Source organism: Cyanistes caeruleus, chromosome 1 (genome assembly GCF_971803275.1).
Source record: "Cyanistes caeruleus chromosome 1, bCyaCae1.hap1.1, whole genome shotgun sequence".
Taxonomy (NCBI): Eukaryota; Metazoa; Chordata; class Aves; order Passeriformes; family Paridae; genus Cyanistes; species Cyanistes caeruleus.
In genome coordinates this window covers 99,430,041-99,448,007 of record NC_141701.1, presented here as the reverse complement: position 1 = coordinate 99,448,007, position 17,967 = coordinate 99,430,041, and the positions used below count along the sequence as shown (strand labels likewise).

The 17,967-nt window shown below is 36.4% G+C and overlaps 1 protein-coding gene across 8 annotated transcripts in view; it reads right to left on the bottom strand.

The window, feature by feature from the left end:
- The window catches only part of SUGCT (succinyl-CoA:glutarate-CoA transferase), a 315,620-nt gene that overhangs the window by 187,590 nt on the left and 110,063 nt on the right, over positions 1 to 17,967 (bottom strand). For all 8 annotated transcript variants that reach the window (XM_086844708.1, XM_086844682.1, XM_086844700.1 and 5 more), the window contains 2 exons: positions 10,272 to 10,343; positions 5,556 to 5,653 (listed from right to left, as the gene is read on the bottom strand). In XM_086844708.1, coding sequence (XP_086700834.1) covers positions 5,556 to 5,653; positions 10,272 to 10,343 — 170 coding nt within the window. The remainder of the gene's footprint in view (positions 1 to 5,555; positions 5,654 to 10,271; positions 10,344 to 17,967) is intronic.

Sequence of the window (17,967 nt, the reverse complement as noted above, 5' to 3'; positions counted from 1 at the left end):
TTTCAGCAGCCTTATCTTAGAAATGTAAGTCATCAGAAAAGCAACGGCAAGTTTCTTTTCAGAAAGGATCTTGAACTTCACACAGATAAGAAAATCTTCCAAGCTTATTAAATGGTAAGAAAAGAACACAGAAAATACACATTAGCTTACCCAGTTCAAAAATCAGATGCTTGAGACATTTTGGATCTCTCTCATTTGTATACCCAGAAGCCAACACAAAACAATAATTTAATATGAAGTATTTTAAAGCAAAATGTGGCAACCTGGTAACTCATATCTACACAGCTCAATCCTCTTTGGATTGATGGTGAGGTAGGTGACTGGGGAAAGTAAACCTTACCAGCTATGCCACACTGAAGTCAATTGTCTTTCAAACTTCAAACACCTGTCTCTTGCTGAAGCTGTAAACAACCAGACGCTCATTCCTGTAATGTTATCAACAGTGACTTCAGCCAGCAAGTCTCTTGGTTTAGAAAAGGAAATGGTGGGGATAGGGAAGGAGATTTACAAAGTCTGGGTGTGTCTCAACAAGTGTGAATTTAACAATGCTTCTCGTCAGGAAAATTAAACATCTTACAATACTCCTTCCCTTTTAGGTGCCCTCCTCTTCTGTTACTAGGTGGAAACCATTTAGCAATGACTTTATTAAGTGAGGATCAAGTTCCTCTGTGTTTCCTTCCTGTTCATTCCTTTTCCCCTCACACTTATATACGCAGCATGCAGCTGTAGCGTACAGTCAAGAATAAGGCTTTAAAATATAAGTGCTAGGAATAGAAGTTCCACTCTGAATCATTTCCAGCCCTAACACTTCTGAGTCTACAATAATTTAGTTAGAGCTGCAGGAGCACTAATCATGCTGAATTTATGTGTTCTTCTTTATGTGAAACTGCTTCAATTTAAAGGCTGAGGGCATGTCTGCGACTCACTTTCCACCTACATTCACACACCCCCACACACTCTGTTCCATTTACAGGTTAATTTCCCAAAGTACCTTGGAGCACACATTTAGATGCCCTGTCTTAAAATCTGTCTACATTACTGAGGTGCATGGTAGGATTAATATTCAAATTCTGGAGTAATTTAAAAAAGAAGGTCAACAAGCCCCTGTTCTCAAAGCAGCTTCTTTTAAAACTGGTATTATACTAGCTTTTGCACTGATGCATCTCAAATTTCATGTGCACTATATATATGTGTGTCTTGACATATATATACACATGCAAAATAATCTGCATTGTGTTCTACTAATTATTATTAATATTAATCTATTAATCTATTGTGTTCTAGTGGAAGCAAAAGTGGAAGAGATGCAGAGGGGGAAAAGAGCAACAATTAAAATTTGGTTATTTTGTTTGTGAGTTAGATGTTCATCTAACTCAGAAACCAGAGATTTCCACTGGAAACTTAAAAAACAGAGTGCTCTGTAGTCTGTCAGTTCTCACATGAGCTGTGAGTCTCAGGGGCCTCAGTGGTAGCCATTGAACCTGACCTCCACCCAGGTAGGGTCATTTTAAATTGACTCTTGGCACATACACCAGAAAGGAAGACAGAGGCAATCTGCTTTGGTCAGAGCTCTGCTTTCTTGTCATTTCGGGAGAATGTAACCTAAATAGAGAGGAAGATAGAGAAGGTATCAAATTTTTATTTTCTTTTTTTTTCTTTTTTTTTTTTTTTAACTGAGGAGTAGATGTGCAAATGTCAGCAGTAGGAGGAGAAAGAGGAAATAAGATGAAGAGGGGGAAGAGGGCCTGTAGGAAGTGGAGGAAGATGATGGGGACAGAAAATAGCATAGAAGGAAGAGGACCAGAGACGGGAAAGGGACAACACCACCAGTAGAACAATAAGTTCAAAATTCCCCACAGGACTATATCCTTATTCCCTGTGAATATCCCATGAAGGTTTTTACTTTTTGCAGCATTTTACTCATTTGTCCATAGACTATGGAACTGAAAGACACTCCATGTCTCAAGATGGAACTGTTTTCTGTAATCCCTCCTCTTGCTTCAGCGTGAAAGCAGGCTCTCTTAGAAGCAGCGTACCACTCCACAGCGGTTTACCTTCCTGTCACTTTTATTGAGATCTGACATTCTCTGTGGATATGTGAACTTATCCTTCCTCATTTTCTCTCCCTCACTACCTTTCATTTGTGCCCTACAGAGGGAATTGAGATGTACAGAGAGCAAGCTGGATTGAAGAGTTCAGGACAGGCATGCTTCACTCTTCATTTCTGTCAAAGAAGAAAGAGGATGAGAAAATTCTTCCTGAACTGAATGGAGCAATTCACACCTATCAGAGCTTTTGTTCCAAGTTATATATACATCTGAAACCATATCCATCCCCATCTTGTATTCTCACTCAGTTCAGTATATCTGACTTCGATGAACACTTCGAACACATTTCACACCCTTTTGAAAAGTCTTCTGTTTAAAGGTCAGTTTCTCCTAAGAGCTGCATAATCCCCATGGCCATCTAGCTGCCTTGAAATCTGGCATGGTTACACAGGTAGTGAGTAGAATTATTGGTCTAAATTAGAGGTCACTTGAGTCAAGAATTCCCAAAATAGAGCCTTTTACTTTAAAAACCCCAGCATTCCTTAGCATTGACCAACTGTCCTAATGTTTCTTTTGTGCACACATCTAGAATAAAACTGTGACCAAAGAGTCTCAGTTGGTCCATTTTTTACTCTAGCAAATGAAAGCCATCAAATGTCTCCTTGGTGTTCAGAGTTCAGATGCTTTCAAAAATTTCAGCTCCACACATGAAGTGAATTAAACACTCAAGACTTCAGGGAGTTATTGACCCTGTGAGTAGGTCTGAACAACACCTATTCCTATACAAAGCTGGGCAAACCCTCCTCCTTAAGAGAAGGAAGTAAAGAATCCTTCTTTTTGCACTTGCTGAATGCTCAGAACCTAGAAAATAATTGCAGGTAGTTCATTTCGAAAAGTAAGAAAAAATTGAAAAGAAAATGTGACACTTAGTTCCAGAAACAGTTCAAAAAGGATAAGGGTAAAAGGACAAGGTAGATAGCTCAGTGGAAACCTGCTCTAGGCTCTGGTGGAACCTTGGTTTATTAGGAATATAACAGCTTCGAAGGCTTGAAAAAAATATATGCTTATATCTACTGTACAACAGCAGTGCTATATGTAAGCAATTGCAGAGTAACAAGCATCTGCCATATATACTGCTTAAATGCCAATGACTTAGTGGAACAAGAAGGGTGTATAAACTGAAAATGGCAGCAGGAGAGTTTGGGGAAAAAAGGAGTGTCTCCTCTTAACAAAACTACTGTACTTCACACAACTGTACTTCATTTCCTAGGCTGAGAAAATCTGTGTCCAAGAATAATTCTTGTGAGCTGCTCCAGCTCATATCTCCACAAATTCATTTTAAGGTGGACAGCAGTGCACATTCAGTGAGTGAATGGAAGGGTCTGCAGGTGTTTTTGTCCAAGTAATGCACCTTAGGGTTATATTTTCCATGTGCTGGAAGCTGTAACACTATCAAGCAATCAGTGAGTAAATTAAGGTATTTTTCAGTGAAATTCTATCATTACTATTTTGTCATTTCCCTTCATTTCTCAAGGGTTGACATTTTTCAGCACTGAGAAACTATTCATTTAATTCTCTAAGTAACTTCAAAAATAAACTGCATATAATTTTACAAAAAACTGTACATTAGTGAATTAAGGCAAAGTTACCATGGAATGTGTGTGGAAACACATTCAACTTCTATTAGAATATTGAAAGTGTTTGTTATATCTGTTATAACTGATTGCCAGATGAACTCACAATAATATGACATAACAGAATACTTCAGAAATGTCTACTCCAAAAGTGTGTATACATTTACATACTTGCACATAATATGCAGAAATTCAGCCTAAATTATAATAATAAAACAGAACGCAAACTCTGAGGAAAAAAGAAGAGACATAAAGCAGTAATTAGAAGAGCAATAATGTAATTTGATTAACTAATAGCTACAGATATAAAAACATATTGTAATTCTGGAAATTCAAAGAACAGCTGTTGCTTGAACTTTATCTTCTTGTTCAGACATTGCCCATAGGAAAAAAATTACAACATCCAAAATTAACCAGAAGCAATGAGCTGCCAAGTAATTGATCTATGGATGGAAAAAGAGTCTTCTCTCAAGGTACCAGAGAACATCAGACAAATGCCATACTAAATGCAGTCCAAGTAATAAGTCAACATGAACCAACTTTGAAATTAAAACTATGCATCAAGAATGTAAGAGCTCAAAACTAGGTCAAAAGTTATAGGATAAATTATGGCCTTTCAGGGGCTCAAAACTTATAGCAAGAGTGGCCTCATCTGTGCTATCACAATCCATTTGTTATAGGCAGGTGAAAGAAGAGTTCTATAACTTAATCAAGGACAGTTGCACCATAATTATTCCAAAATGCAATATCACCTGGTACCTCATTTTTTCATCAAAAATGAAAATGTCCTACCCTACAGGGGTAGGACATCTAAAAATGGACAGGTAAGACAGAGACAAAAGTACAAATGCAACCAGAAGAGGTAAAATAACTCTTTACACTCTTTAATGACTCATGATTCTGGTTCTCAGTATCCAAAACGTGTGGGGTTGAGAGCGGGGGGTGTGGATGTGCTAGTGAAACTCTTCATCTTGGATGTAATGAAAAGGGGAGACATCTGACTTCATACTTCTAAACCCCCCAGTAAAATTGCCTCAGTGATGACTGTTACGCATTTGGTGACAAAGACTAATACTGGCCAAGCGACAGCATGAGAGTATGACTTTTCTTGAATAACCACCTCTTCTGCTCATCCCCACAAGTATGAGATGCTGCTGAAGCCACCTTTGGGAAGGTTTACACAGATTCAATTTTGCTTTCATTACATAAATTTATCATCCTCTCCATTAAACAGAAGAGGACTCCAGAGATATAAGGCCTTCTCAAACACAATGAGGAAGGTAACTAAGATATTTTAGTCTCCCAAAAAAAGGGTTTTTTTTAATTTTCTCTTTCAAAAAATTTAATTATTTCATAGGATGATTCCCAAACAGAAAACTAAACACATATCCTTTTGGTTTCAAAAGGAATGGCCCAGGGAGAATTTGTGGCACAGAGTACCACAATACAGAATCAGCAGTAAGGGAGTAGCAGCGAGTGGAACTCCCCTGGATACAGAAACACTCATTGAAAAGTTTAAAATCCCACAGCAAAAGCAAATGGTGCTCCAAGCATTTTTTCCAGGTGCTGCAGTCATCCAGGAAAGCAGGAAGCAGTGGTTTCACTAAAATTCAAGTTAATGTTAACAAGAAGTTAAAATGGTTTCTGAAAACTTTAATCTGTGGTCAGGCTTCTTTAATTCACATTGTAGTCCGTGTGCAAAAGACAGACTATTTAACATCAGTAACCTTTTGCAATACTTATTATAAAAACTAGAGTATCTCAAAAGAGGGTTTGTCATCATCATCACTTGATGAGGTTTTTTTTGTACTATTTGTTTGTACTATTGGCATTAACAGATTAAATGTAGATTCTTCCCTTTTAATTAACTTACCGTTTTGACAATATATCAATGAGTTCTTTTCTGTTCTGGACTCTGAGTGTATTAGTTTTGTATCTGGAATCTTTACTAACTTCAGGCAAATTCAGGATCTAAGTAAAAATAAAAGTAAGTAAGAAGTGTGCTTGACAAGAGATATATATAGATATAGATAGATATCTAGACATATAGACATATATATATGTAGTCAAATAATTACTGATTTTTAAAAAAACACTGACTTCCAATTATCACAATTTATCATCAATCATTTCATATAAAGAAATCAAAAATTAATTATTACTCTTTTTTGTAAAAAGCCTCCTGGTTAATGTTACATAACACGTAAAGGAAAAATAGAGAAATCAGTCTGAAGATCCAAATCTTAGCTGACAGCTTTCAGAATTAGCCATGAGAAATTCTTACCATAGAATTGCTAAAAAAATTAGTTATTAACATGGGGGTGGATAGATCTGTAGGATTATCCTGCACTAACTTATATATCACAGAATAAGAAATATGTCCATACTTCATATGCTAGACAGAGAAAAGATATGTCTAAGATTATTTATTTCCACTTCAGTACTCTCTGTCAAAAAGGAAAAAAAAATAAAAGAAAAAAAAGTATTTTTCTATTGAAACACCATTGGTCTTCTTTATTATTTTCTCCAAAAGAATTAATAAAGAAAAGTGGTGCTATAGCCTCTAAGAAAGGAGAAATATATCTTCAATGTGTAACTTCAACCTGCCACATTAGAACTTTAAACAACATGTGAAGACAATGTGTACTATTTTATAAAGGGAATTAAATATGCAGAATGAGTCTTAGAATTTTGTACAGGCATTCATTAGAAAAAACAGCTACGTGGAAAATCAATATAATTTACCTATTTGTGCCACAATGACTTTCTATAGAATAAATAAACATAATTAAATGTGATTTCTAAAAATACACCAATTACATCAGCTACAGAGAAAAGCAGCATAGAATCACATAAAGAAAGAAACTGTCACATATCCTTCATGTATTTTCACTTACTAGCACACTCTAAAGCTCAGTTTTTCTTATGATGAGCCTTATAATCATTCTAAACATGCTACATTTTTTATAGGGCCATTTCTAAGATGGCTTACAAAAAATACAGTGCCTCAAACCTGAAGTTCCTATAGCCCATCATTGTATCTCTGCCTCTTGTCTGGGGCTTAGAAAGAGTTTAAGAACAGGGCCAGTATATACAACACTTCCTTAAGATTCATCCAAACACCAGTCCTCTCTTGATTAGGACATTTCTGAGTCAAAGGTGTTTTCTACATATTTAGCAATCATCAATAAATTTATGTTTTATGATAGGAGTGACATGTCCAGTCACTCCTTCAATCCATATGCCTGTGTACTGCCACATGTAATTTGGTGCCAGTCTCTCTGATATTTCTCTGCTTCAAACATAACATTCTACTAATTCCTCTGACACTGATTTAGATCAAGGCCACAGTCATTTAATGACTCCTGACTTTGCTGGAGTGAATAAGGACACAGCTTCCTTTACAAGTGAATAGCTGTTGATGACATAAAACCATTAGCAAAACAGATATTCTTTCAACAGATATTAAGAGATATTAAAAACAGGTAGTCATCTTTGACATGATTTTTACCTAGAGTGAGAAAACTAAGCATGGAAATAAGGTATCTCTAAGTTATGCTAGAAAAATGGTGATGTTACAAAACTCTTCTGCAGATTTTTATCTGCAAGGTGACATAAAACATCAGTTTAGCATCTTCCATCTACACTTAATTTACAGCATATTTTCTTTTCCTTCTGCATTTATATAATCTAGTTTATGGAAATCACAACATATTATAATTTAGCATTAGAAAATAGCTAAATTTGTCTATCTGGAACTTTATCAATACTATTGGTACTCCTTAAAATTATTTCTTTCTTTTAATACTGCTATTTTGGAGTTACAAATCACTGCTTTAGGAAAAAAAAAAATCCTGCAAGGATGTTCAAAGTAAATGATAGTGAACACTTATGTGATCTTGAAAAGAACGAGAAATTAATCAGAAAGCTGTGGTTCCATTTGATGAGTTATATGAAAAATGATCATATGGAGTTGCTCACTCTACTGTTTTAATTAATGTTACTGATTTCAGCTTTAACTTAATGTCCATCTGGTGTAAAGCTGCATTTCTATATATATGTTCTTCTCAATTTTTTTGTGACTAACAAATGCACACTTGAGAAGTTATTCATTAATGTACCATTCATCTTTCTGCATCATGTTGCCAATGTTATTTTCTTTATTTGACTGTGAACATTTGGAATGAAAATGGTGTTCTCTATTTGAGGCCTTGTTCAAGCTCCACATGCACACTCTGAGCTTATGCTCTCTGTTTTGTCCTGCAACACTAGCATATCTGTTTGTACTCCCCCTTGCTGTACACAAAACTTCAGCCTTCTGAAGACTCTCACTCTGTATTCCTAATCAGACCAAATCAGCCACAGGTCAGGATGTGCTTTTGTAACACTTGACCACAATGAATGAATGCATGTCATCCAGCACTGTTACAAAGTTTTTCTGCAATTATCCAAGTCCTCAAACAAGCTACGGTTAGTTGTCATTGATTTTGAAAATATCACAGTGAATTATTCCAGATTTTTCTTTCTGCTTGCCTGAAGAGATACAGTTGAAACAGAATGTTTGCAATTGTTTACAGCTTGAGCCAGCTGTTACATCTCTAGAGTATGTGTCTTCAGGGCAACAGCTTCCATACAGCCTGTGCTTTCAGCACCAACTCAGCTCAGAAAGACTCTCTAATAGCAATTCCAATGTTTGAATTAGTTGTCTCTGTATTTACTAAAGTTCACTAGTGTGTTGTGGGCCTTCCTGTAATAAAGTTCATTTCTTTTATTGGCTTCCCCGCTTCACAGTGTTTTAAGTTCCAAATCACCTTTGACTTAGCACAGAGTATATCTCTAATGGGTATTCATTCCAGCATTCCACTGACTTCCTCATCATTTCATTTCTGGGCAATGTAACAGCCCAAATCTACACCTACAATATCCTGATAAGGGTAAAAAGCATTCTTTTTAGAAAAAGATATGATAACTGGTGTATAGAAAAATCTAACAATTACTCAAAACTTGAACTATTTTTTCTGCTTTTTTAATCCCTTTGAAATGTAAGCAGTCATCATTTTTCCATGCTCTGTACTTCTTACTTTCAATTGTAGGAACGCCAGAACACATTTATAAGGATTGAAAAAAAAAAGAAAAATCAGCCTGCAGACCAGGGCTAATATTCATCTCACTTAATTTTTATCCTATGCATTCTGAGGGAACACAAACTATTAAAATCTTGCTTCATCTTCTGTTCCATTCTTTCCTTAATGATGACAGAGAAAATATATAGTAACAAGGCACACCATAATTCTTTCAGCTGCACCTTAAAATCAGGTAAAGTGCATGGTCTAAAGATTTAGTGCCTGCTTGCTCATATCAAGATGTCAGAACCTACTGTGATGGATCTTCAGCTCTGTCTTACTCAAGGATGGCAGGATGACAAGCACCTGCTACATAATTCTTCACTTTAGATGATAAAGAACCAGGAAGACATTCACAGCTATGTCCTGGGACACTCTGGAAAGATTTCCTTTATGAGATAATGAGTCTTTAATAAAACAGAGTTGTGGCAGGTAGACACTTATTCAGCTGTTAGTCTTCATTCATATTAATGACCACTGTAGTGCTCAGACACCTTTATGAACAAAACCCACTGAGCAAATTTTGAAGAGGTTAAGAACTAATTCAAGTAAGTGAAAACAAAACCCCTCCACACAGTGAGGTGGGGATACATACCCCAAATTGTACTAAAAGAGAATCAAAACAGCACTGTCTTCATACTACATATTCCAGTTATTAGTGGAGAACTTCCACAGAAATGTGAAATACCTGACATGAACAAATGGAGAAAAATAATGCTCAGTTTCCTGAGGGTCATTAATTTATGTAAAAGATCCAGGTTCCTAGAGAAATAACACAATGGTCAAAATAGCTAAAATTGTAATTTTAAAAAATGTCTAATGCTATACGCAAAAATTCTCTTTTCCCATCTTACGTTACTGGAGTCTTTTATTTGGAATACTTGGATTGGAATAGTTGGAATGGATACATTTTATTTAGAATGATTTTTTTTTAGAACAACTGTTCTTCAATGTCATATCTCTACACCACTCCAAAATCAGCCCAGAGCCCTGTAGCATTTCTTCTCTAAGAAGTCCACAAGTTTCTCAGTGAGCACAGATCAGCACATGGTAAGTGCTCGAAAGGACAATGTGCCTGGGTACCTTGTTAATTCTTTACCATGTATTTTATGGAGAAATAGTGTCACATTTCTTCCTGAAAACAGCACCAGTGTGTTTTATGTGACATTCACCATTCCAAAACTGGAAGGTTGTTAGGTGTCTCATTTTTTATTTTTATTTTGTTTTAGTTGATCAGATGTGCACAGACTTCAAAAGAGGCTCAGTGTCTACAGGTTTTACAACGGGTGTGTTCTGAATTGAGGACCAAAACACAGACCCTCCTCCCCTTAGATGATCAGCCAGATCTTCAGGGTTAGAATTTATACTCACCACTTATTTCCATTTTAAAAACAAACAAATAAATAAATAAGAATCAGCATCTTAATGGAAACTATTACACGTTTCTGTACTCTTGCCTAACACACCTTGCACACAGTGACAAACTGATGATCATTTCCAGCTCCCACCACGATGTAGCCATCCTTGGTCTTAAATGCCTGGAAGAGCAAAGACAGGTGATAAGCTCTAGCTAGACTATAAAATATTAGCACACCTTTGAAATGAAACTTTGTAAATAATGTTCAAATTACTTCCTTAAACATTTCCATTCATACCAAATTTCTTGCTCTATAAAGGTGGCTCAAAGTCATCCATCCGCAGAGATGGATGAGGCCCTTTTTGAATTTTTTTTCTAAAGTTATCTTGGTTGATATTTTATTTGCTAAAAATGTGTCATGACCAACCCTGAAACTTGATGTGTCCCATACTCACAGGACTGAGAAGGATTACCATAATAATGTTTACTTGCCAGGAGGAATTTATTCAGCTTCACTCTTAGCCCAACTCAGAGCAGACAGCTGCACTGATCCTGCACAGATCCTGACCAAACACACCAAAAAAGTAATTGCCAAATAGCAACTGCAAATTAGGAACTCTCACAGGAATGAAAGGGGTAGACTTTGCATCTTTACAGCTCTTTGCCTGGAGATAAGGCTATCTCCTTGTTCAGAGGTCTCAAGATAGATCTCATGGAGGAAATGGGACTTCTTTTCCAACTTTTAAAGACGTAATTTTTACTTTTGATTTCATTACATTTGCCCTAGGGGCACATCTATTGGTGAACACAACATTGAACTGGGTAGGACATAACAGCTTTCATTTCAATCTAAACCATCCCACTCAAATTTTCACGGGAAAAAGGAAAATCTGTAATTGGCAACATCCTCAATTTTTACCATTGTGTTAGGGCATCTTCTAAAATTGGATAATGCAATTCCTCTTTCCTCCACACCTCTCCCTTATACAAAGGTGTATAACTGCAGTTTCAGTCATAAATAATACCAGCCCAATTTTGGCAAACATTTGGGAAAAATTATTTCACCATTAATTTGACTTCAGTGTAAGAGGCCAGCACAGGCAGGTGCACTAATGGTGGCAAAGTCTTGCAACCCTTTCTTGCAGAGAGCAAAACTCATCTTCCATTCCTAGAAACTTTTCTTTTTCTTGGTTTTTGTTTTTAATGAGCTATAATGTCCTCATTTAAAGGTGTGAATTTTCACAATAAATTTTGGTAAAATAACACACAAATATAAGTCCTGAAATGGAAACACTTTAATGGTTAAAATTCTTCTCGTGCCACTGTGGCTTATTCTTCTTCACAAAGAGTGTTATGCTATCTCAACTTGCAATCTTTCATATAGACACAAATACGTTCACTAAGACTTTTTTACCATCTGGTATAGTCACAATTTTAAAATTGTATGTGGACAATCAGTCCTCTAAAATGCAGGTAACTGTACATCATAGTTAAAATATCACCTGTTTGCTCTTTCATTTCATGATAAATAGTATTTTCCAATTATAAGGTTTAGCAATTTATTTTTCACACATTTAATTAAGTAGTTCAGTCTAAGATAGCAAGCAAAGATAAAACTCTGCAAACAATTAGTCCCAAGCATGCAAGAAAGACTTGGCCCCAGTACAGAAAAGTTTAGTAACATACATTATATAAAGGTACTACATACTCACACTGAGAAGAACAGAAAGCACAGAAAAAAGATTGGAGAAAAGAATACAAAAAAAGATTTGTATGTGAACACATAAACATTTTTTAGCTAAATCTGTTCATTTAAAAATGAAATTTTTAAATATTAAAAATATTGTCTAAAAAAATAATGGCAGACCCTCGTAAACAAATATGTAAGACTCTCCCTTCCAGTAAATGACCTTTAGTGGGAATAACTATGAATTCAAACTGTCAGTATAAACTTACCACCTTTAGTTACAGGAAAAATCTCTTTTCTGAATACCCTGCTCAAATCTTGATTTGTCTTTGCTGACGTTCATAGTTCCAAAACCAGCCTCATGCAAGTCACACAAATTACAGGTCAAACACTGTACATATCAGTGTGCATATATAACACAGTATAATTTTTATTGGTGCAAGCACTTACTACTTCATGTAAACACAAATCAGAATTCTTCTGTACATTCTTTGAAACTTCTAGTCTGGATGCCTGCTACAGCTTACAAAGCCTACAGTATATGTCATATGTACAGATCCTCCTCCTCAGCACTCCAAAATGTATTTATATTGGTAATATGGGCATATCTTAGAGAGTTTATTATTTATCAGCAACTTCTGTTGAGACATACATCTCTGTAAGAAGAATGCAATCACACAATAGCTGCATACCACTGTGAGACATGCATCTGTACCCACTGGCTGCCCATGCAGCAGCGGAAGTCACTCTAAATTTAAGGGCCTGGTTATTAGCATGTGTGCTTCAGTTGCTTTGTGGAATGTGTGGGAAAACTGATTATTCTTAATTGCACTGTGTGTCTAAAAAGCTAAAATAACAATCATGTCATCCTTACACAACAAAAATGGTATCATAATAAATGCAGCAGTGTCTTTTTCCATGAAGCTTAACTCAAATGTCTTCAGCTGCTATTTTAAGCTTCCCATTACAAAACAGCTGATTATTTGCCAGTCACTGCTGCTGATAAAGCAGAAACTTCCAAATGTTACTAGCACAATATTGATGCCAACATTTAAGGGTAACAATGGTTTTATTCATCAACCAAAAATGTACACACACTACAGGTTACCACAGGTTACTGTCTGGTGACAGAAAGCTTCAGAATCTTATTATACAAAGGAGAGTAAGGGCAAAGTGCAGACAGATTTTAATGAGATTTTGTTTTGATAAACTGCTGTCCATCACATCAAATTATTTCACATTAGTGCAATAAAGGGCACTACACACACAAGGCAAAAGTCCTTTTTCCCTTCCCTTTTTTTCCTGAAGAATGAGGCCTTCTTATAAAATTCTTCAGAGTACAATCATGAGTTAACCTGCTACTCCCATGAGGTATCCTGAACAACAGCACATCATTTGCTGAAGACAAGAAAAAAATACCAAGCAATTATTTGGCATCTTATTCATGGAAAAGGCAGAGAAAGACTGTGATCATAAAGGTATTGTTTTTTCAGTGTGGTGAAGAAACTTGAGGGTTTCCAAGAAAATAATCTGTAAAGTACCATTGAATATCTAGTACATGACATCAACACATGCATGCTCAAAGGCACATCTCAAGGTTCAGTGTGCATGCATCACCCCCTGACATTGTCAAATGGATCTTACAGGACCTTATTAAGAGTCAGCACTTTTCCAGCTTTGATCCTAGAACATACTATATACCTGAGATACTTTGCATATTAAAATACTTCAATCTCCCTAAACACATGGCATATAATTTCTATCCACCTTCAGGGATGTTTTATGTGGTTTACAAGTGTTCTCCAAATCCAAATATGTTACATAGGCTACACAATAAAGATGCAGGCCAAACTTAACCTCAGTTATTACCAGAGCAAGCAAAGACTTAAGATAATGAGGCCAAAAGAGCCTTTTTTTCTACTGCTGTAAGTCAATAGCCTTTCAAAATTTACCAGCTTTGAAGGCATTAATGAAAAACCATTATTTTTATTTTTTTATTGCCTGCTTTATGAATTTTAAGTCTATATGTTCTATGGCAATCATCAATCATACACAAATATTCTTGCATGTGTTTCAATTTGCATGTTGATTCCACTAAAAAATCTTTTAAATATAAGAGACCAGTCAAAGGAAATGGCAATTCCAATAAAATGATCAGAAGTCCAGGTCAGTTTTCGTATTTGAATCCAAACCACAGAAATCAAAACAACTAGAACATTTGCAGTTGTGTATAGTAATGGTTTACTCCCCTTCATCAGGCATTTATTCACATCTGTAAGATCTCCTTGAGCCTTCTCTCTGACTCTTTATGCTTAAAAGCCCCAAACCTCTCTTCATATGAAAGATGCTTCAAGCCCTTAATTATTTTCTTGGCCCTTCACTGGACCTGATTCAGTATGAGCATGTCCTTGTCCCAAAACCCCAGAATTAGACCCCGTTGTGGACCCGTAACTGGATTAAGTGGTTATTCATCCTCAGTGGTGCTGAGCAGAGGGAAGGATCACCTCTTTTGAGCTGCTGACAATTTTCCTCCTAATGTAGACCACAATGATCTCTTTGTCACAGGGACACACTGCTGGCTCATGTTCCATTTTCTTCTCACCAAGAGCTCCAGGCCTTTTTGTGCAAAGCTGCTTTTCAGCAGGTCAGCCTCAGTCTGTACTGATGCATGGGATTATTTCCTATCATGTGCAGAACTTGATACTTCCCTTTGTTGAATTCCATTAGGTTCTTGATGGCCTGACTCTCCAGCCTGTCACAGTCCCTCTGAATGGCAGCACAACCACCTTCTTGGTGGTAAATACATCTTGGTGGATGGTGTATCAACCACTCTTCTCCAGTGTGTAAATTCCATAGATTTTGGAGGCCAAACAATACTCAGAAAGACCAACAGAAACAAAGCATTGGGTTTTTCAAATTGTAGGATTCTTCCATATTTAGGAGAGGTTAAAAGGAGATGTTAATTATCTGAAAAAGTGATTATTTTTTCATTGCCAGGTACTGTATTGGCCTGTTTATTGATAATGGCTGTCAATGGTTGAAATATTTGAAAGTTTTCAGATCTCCCCTTGGCAGAAAATTTGTACTAACTACATCAGATATGGTAAAAATTATGTACTACTCATATTTATGAGTTTTCTTATCTCATGTTCCAGTGTGAATAACAATTAGGATATGTAGAGATACTTAAAAGTGGGAATACCTGATGTTAGATATGCTTGGAATTGAAATATCTTTCAGGACAGTGCTACCTTTTGATTCATAAACTTGAATAGTAGCATCCCTAAAAGCATTCAACAATGAATCATGAGGGGAACAGTTGAAGGTTTTGGGACAGACATGTATTGGTGACTTCTGGAGCAAGATTTAAAGGGACTTAAATTTTTGCATGATTCTTTTGCTTCAACTGGCATCATCAATCAGCTTGCTTGAGATTTTGGAATGATGGTATCCTTGTATAAAGACACAGTATTTCTGCAAGTTACATCTTTGTCAGCACAACAGGCAGCTCTCTCTGATAGCATTAGGGCAGAACACTCTGGGCTCCCTCCCAGGGCTGACAGAGGAGCAAGCAGCTTCATGTGGAGGCTGAACGAAACTTTGACACCAGCTGGGATCAGTACAGAACAAAGACACCTTCTTATGAAGTCTTAAACATAACACCAGGAAAAGCCAAGCCAGCATTCTCAAACAAAGCTTTGAAATATGTCATTAACAATTTTTTAAGAGATTGCCTTTCAAGTGTCGCTCCTTCCTCTCTCCTCCATTTTCTCATATACAGAATCAATGAGACACTAAGAGACCATACACAGGTCTTCGTTTACAAGCTTGAAGTACTTCCCTGGTATTAATGGGTGTGGTCAAACAGAAGAGCTGGTCTCTTGCAGTCTTGGAACCACAGAGTTTTCCTACATAATTTGTCTTCAATTAGATTTTGAAGTTTTCCAGTGCAATATTCAATTCAATGTAAGGGTCAATTAAGGACATGCATTATCTAATCATAATGCAGATTAAAGGCTACAATTTAGAAGGTGAGGTATTCAGGATTTGACTGACCTGTACAGGCTCCCTTGTCCTTCCAAACAAATGTATCTACAGTATATGCTGATTTTTCTCTCTCCAAACCAACCTAATGAACTACAGTGTAGGAGATTCTCAGTTTTGCTTCAGATCCAGAATCATTAAATTCCTTCCAGATGGAATAAACTTCGCACGTAATCTCTCTACCTTTGCACATTAGTTTGAATAAAACATCAGCTGTGCCACAGAACCACGGAGGAGTCGCATTCTTTTTTCTTTCAAGGGTACAGCACAATCCTTTCATAACAACTTAATATTTAATTGCTGTAACAAATGGGAACAAGACCAAGAAGTTTGGTCAGTAGTAGTTCTGAGCAATACATATAAACCATAAAGACCACACACTTTGAAACTATTTGCCTACTTTGCACTCTCTTCCAGTGAAAGCAAACAGTAAAAATAAAAAAATGTAAATTTCATGGACTGGATTAATGAATGCTAAATGTTCTCACGGAGCAAACTGAAAATATTTCACTTTTCCTCTCTGATCTTTTCAACCTACACTTCTTGTCTCTTGCTTCCCTACCATGTTGGGGGACATGCTACCTTGCAACTTCACAGCTGTCAATCTACCAGGCAGATTAGCATTAACAATATCTGCAAATATTCTCTTACCAGAAAAAAAAAAGTCTGACTGGATGCCATGAGCTTCTAGGAAAGGTGTTTATGGCAAGAGTGGGAATGGTTATTTTGGTCCCTGAGATGAGGCACCACACCAGCACTGATGTCAAGGAAGGCACCACAGCCAGGGATACGATTCACTTCTACAGAACCTACAACTCATTAGACAATTTTCCTGATCAGCCTTCAAGTTCCACATACACATACATGAATCCAGAAAAAAGTGCTGTTGTCTTAACTGATCCACAATCAAAGCTGATAAACCACTAAAAGTGCTCTGGATGCACCTTCCTGGAAGGGGCAGCAAAGTCTACACAAAATCACAGTATCAAACAGGGATATCTGTATTTGGCAATAGAGAGTATTACTCTCAACACTCCTTCAGGAAACAGAGCACCTTAGAACTGCTCTTCGGACCATGTCATGTTTTTATCCAGTTCTTGCCTAATATGAGAATTATAAACTGCTGGAAGCAGACTGAATCCAAGGCTTCTGCAATCCCAGCTGATTGTCCTAAGAAACAGGTTGGAGACAGGATCTCTCTCACCCTCCCTTACTCCTCATCTGGCCATATGGTATTTGCACTGTTCATTTCCCAGTTGACCTGATGCAACATGTAGGTCTGTAACCTAAAAGTACCAGTTGGGCAAAGTATTTACCAAATAGACTTTTACAGTTGTTACTTCATACTCTATAGTAATAGAATGTTAACTTTGGATTGCACACCCTCATACTTTCAGACAAGACTTTTCTCCAGAATATCTCAAAGAACATATGCTACCAAGGAAATGAAACCATTTACTTCATTTTCTAATGCAATATACATTTAGCTTCACCACCCAAAAAGACATTTAAAAACTCCTGGAAGAACACTGAACAGCTTTAAAGTGGGAAACTTGTCACTTTCCCAAATTTCTAAAATTTTAAATACCTAAACTATACCTCAATTAAAAATAAATTATCTGGTACTGTAAACTGGCATTTAAACTGTTTTTTGCTGTTGAAAAATATCAGGCACAGAATCACATTCTCCATTGCCACATTAGTTTTCCATTAGTTTTTCAACAATGAAATTACACACACACAGACACACACACAAAATAAATAAACTTTAATCACAGTATCACACTGGAGCCAGTGTAATTAATGTTGTGTCAGCATTTCCATTTAAGCCACTATTTTCAAGAGGTTTATAGCACAGCCATAAAAATTCAGTTAGGTTGAAATTAAGCAAACAAGGTCTTATACAGCAAGCAACATTTAAGTATATATACAGACAGCAGCCAGTTACTACTTATATGGGAATTAAAATAGACGCTTACTGATTTTAAAGGGCACTGCAGAGCCAGTTTTTAAACAATATTTTTCTCAACATTTATAATGTCTCAAAAGCTTGAATCCAAGCTATGTTTCCTTA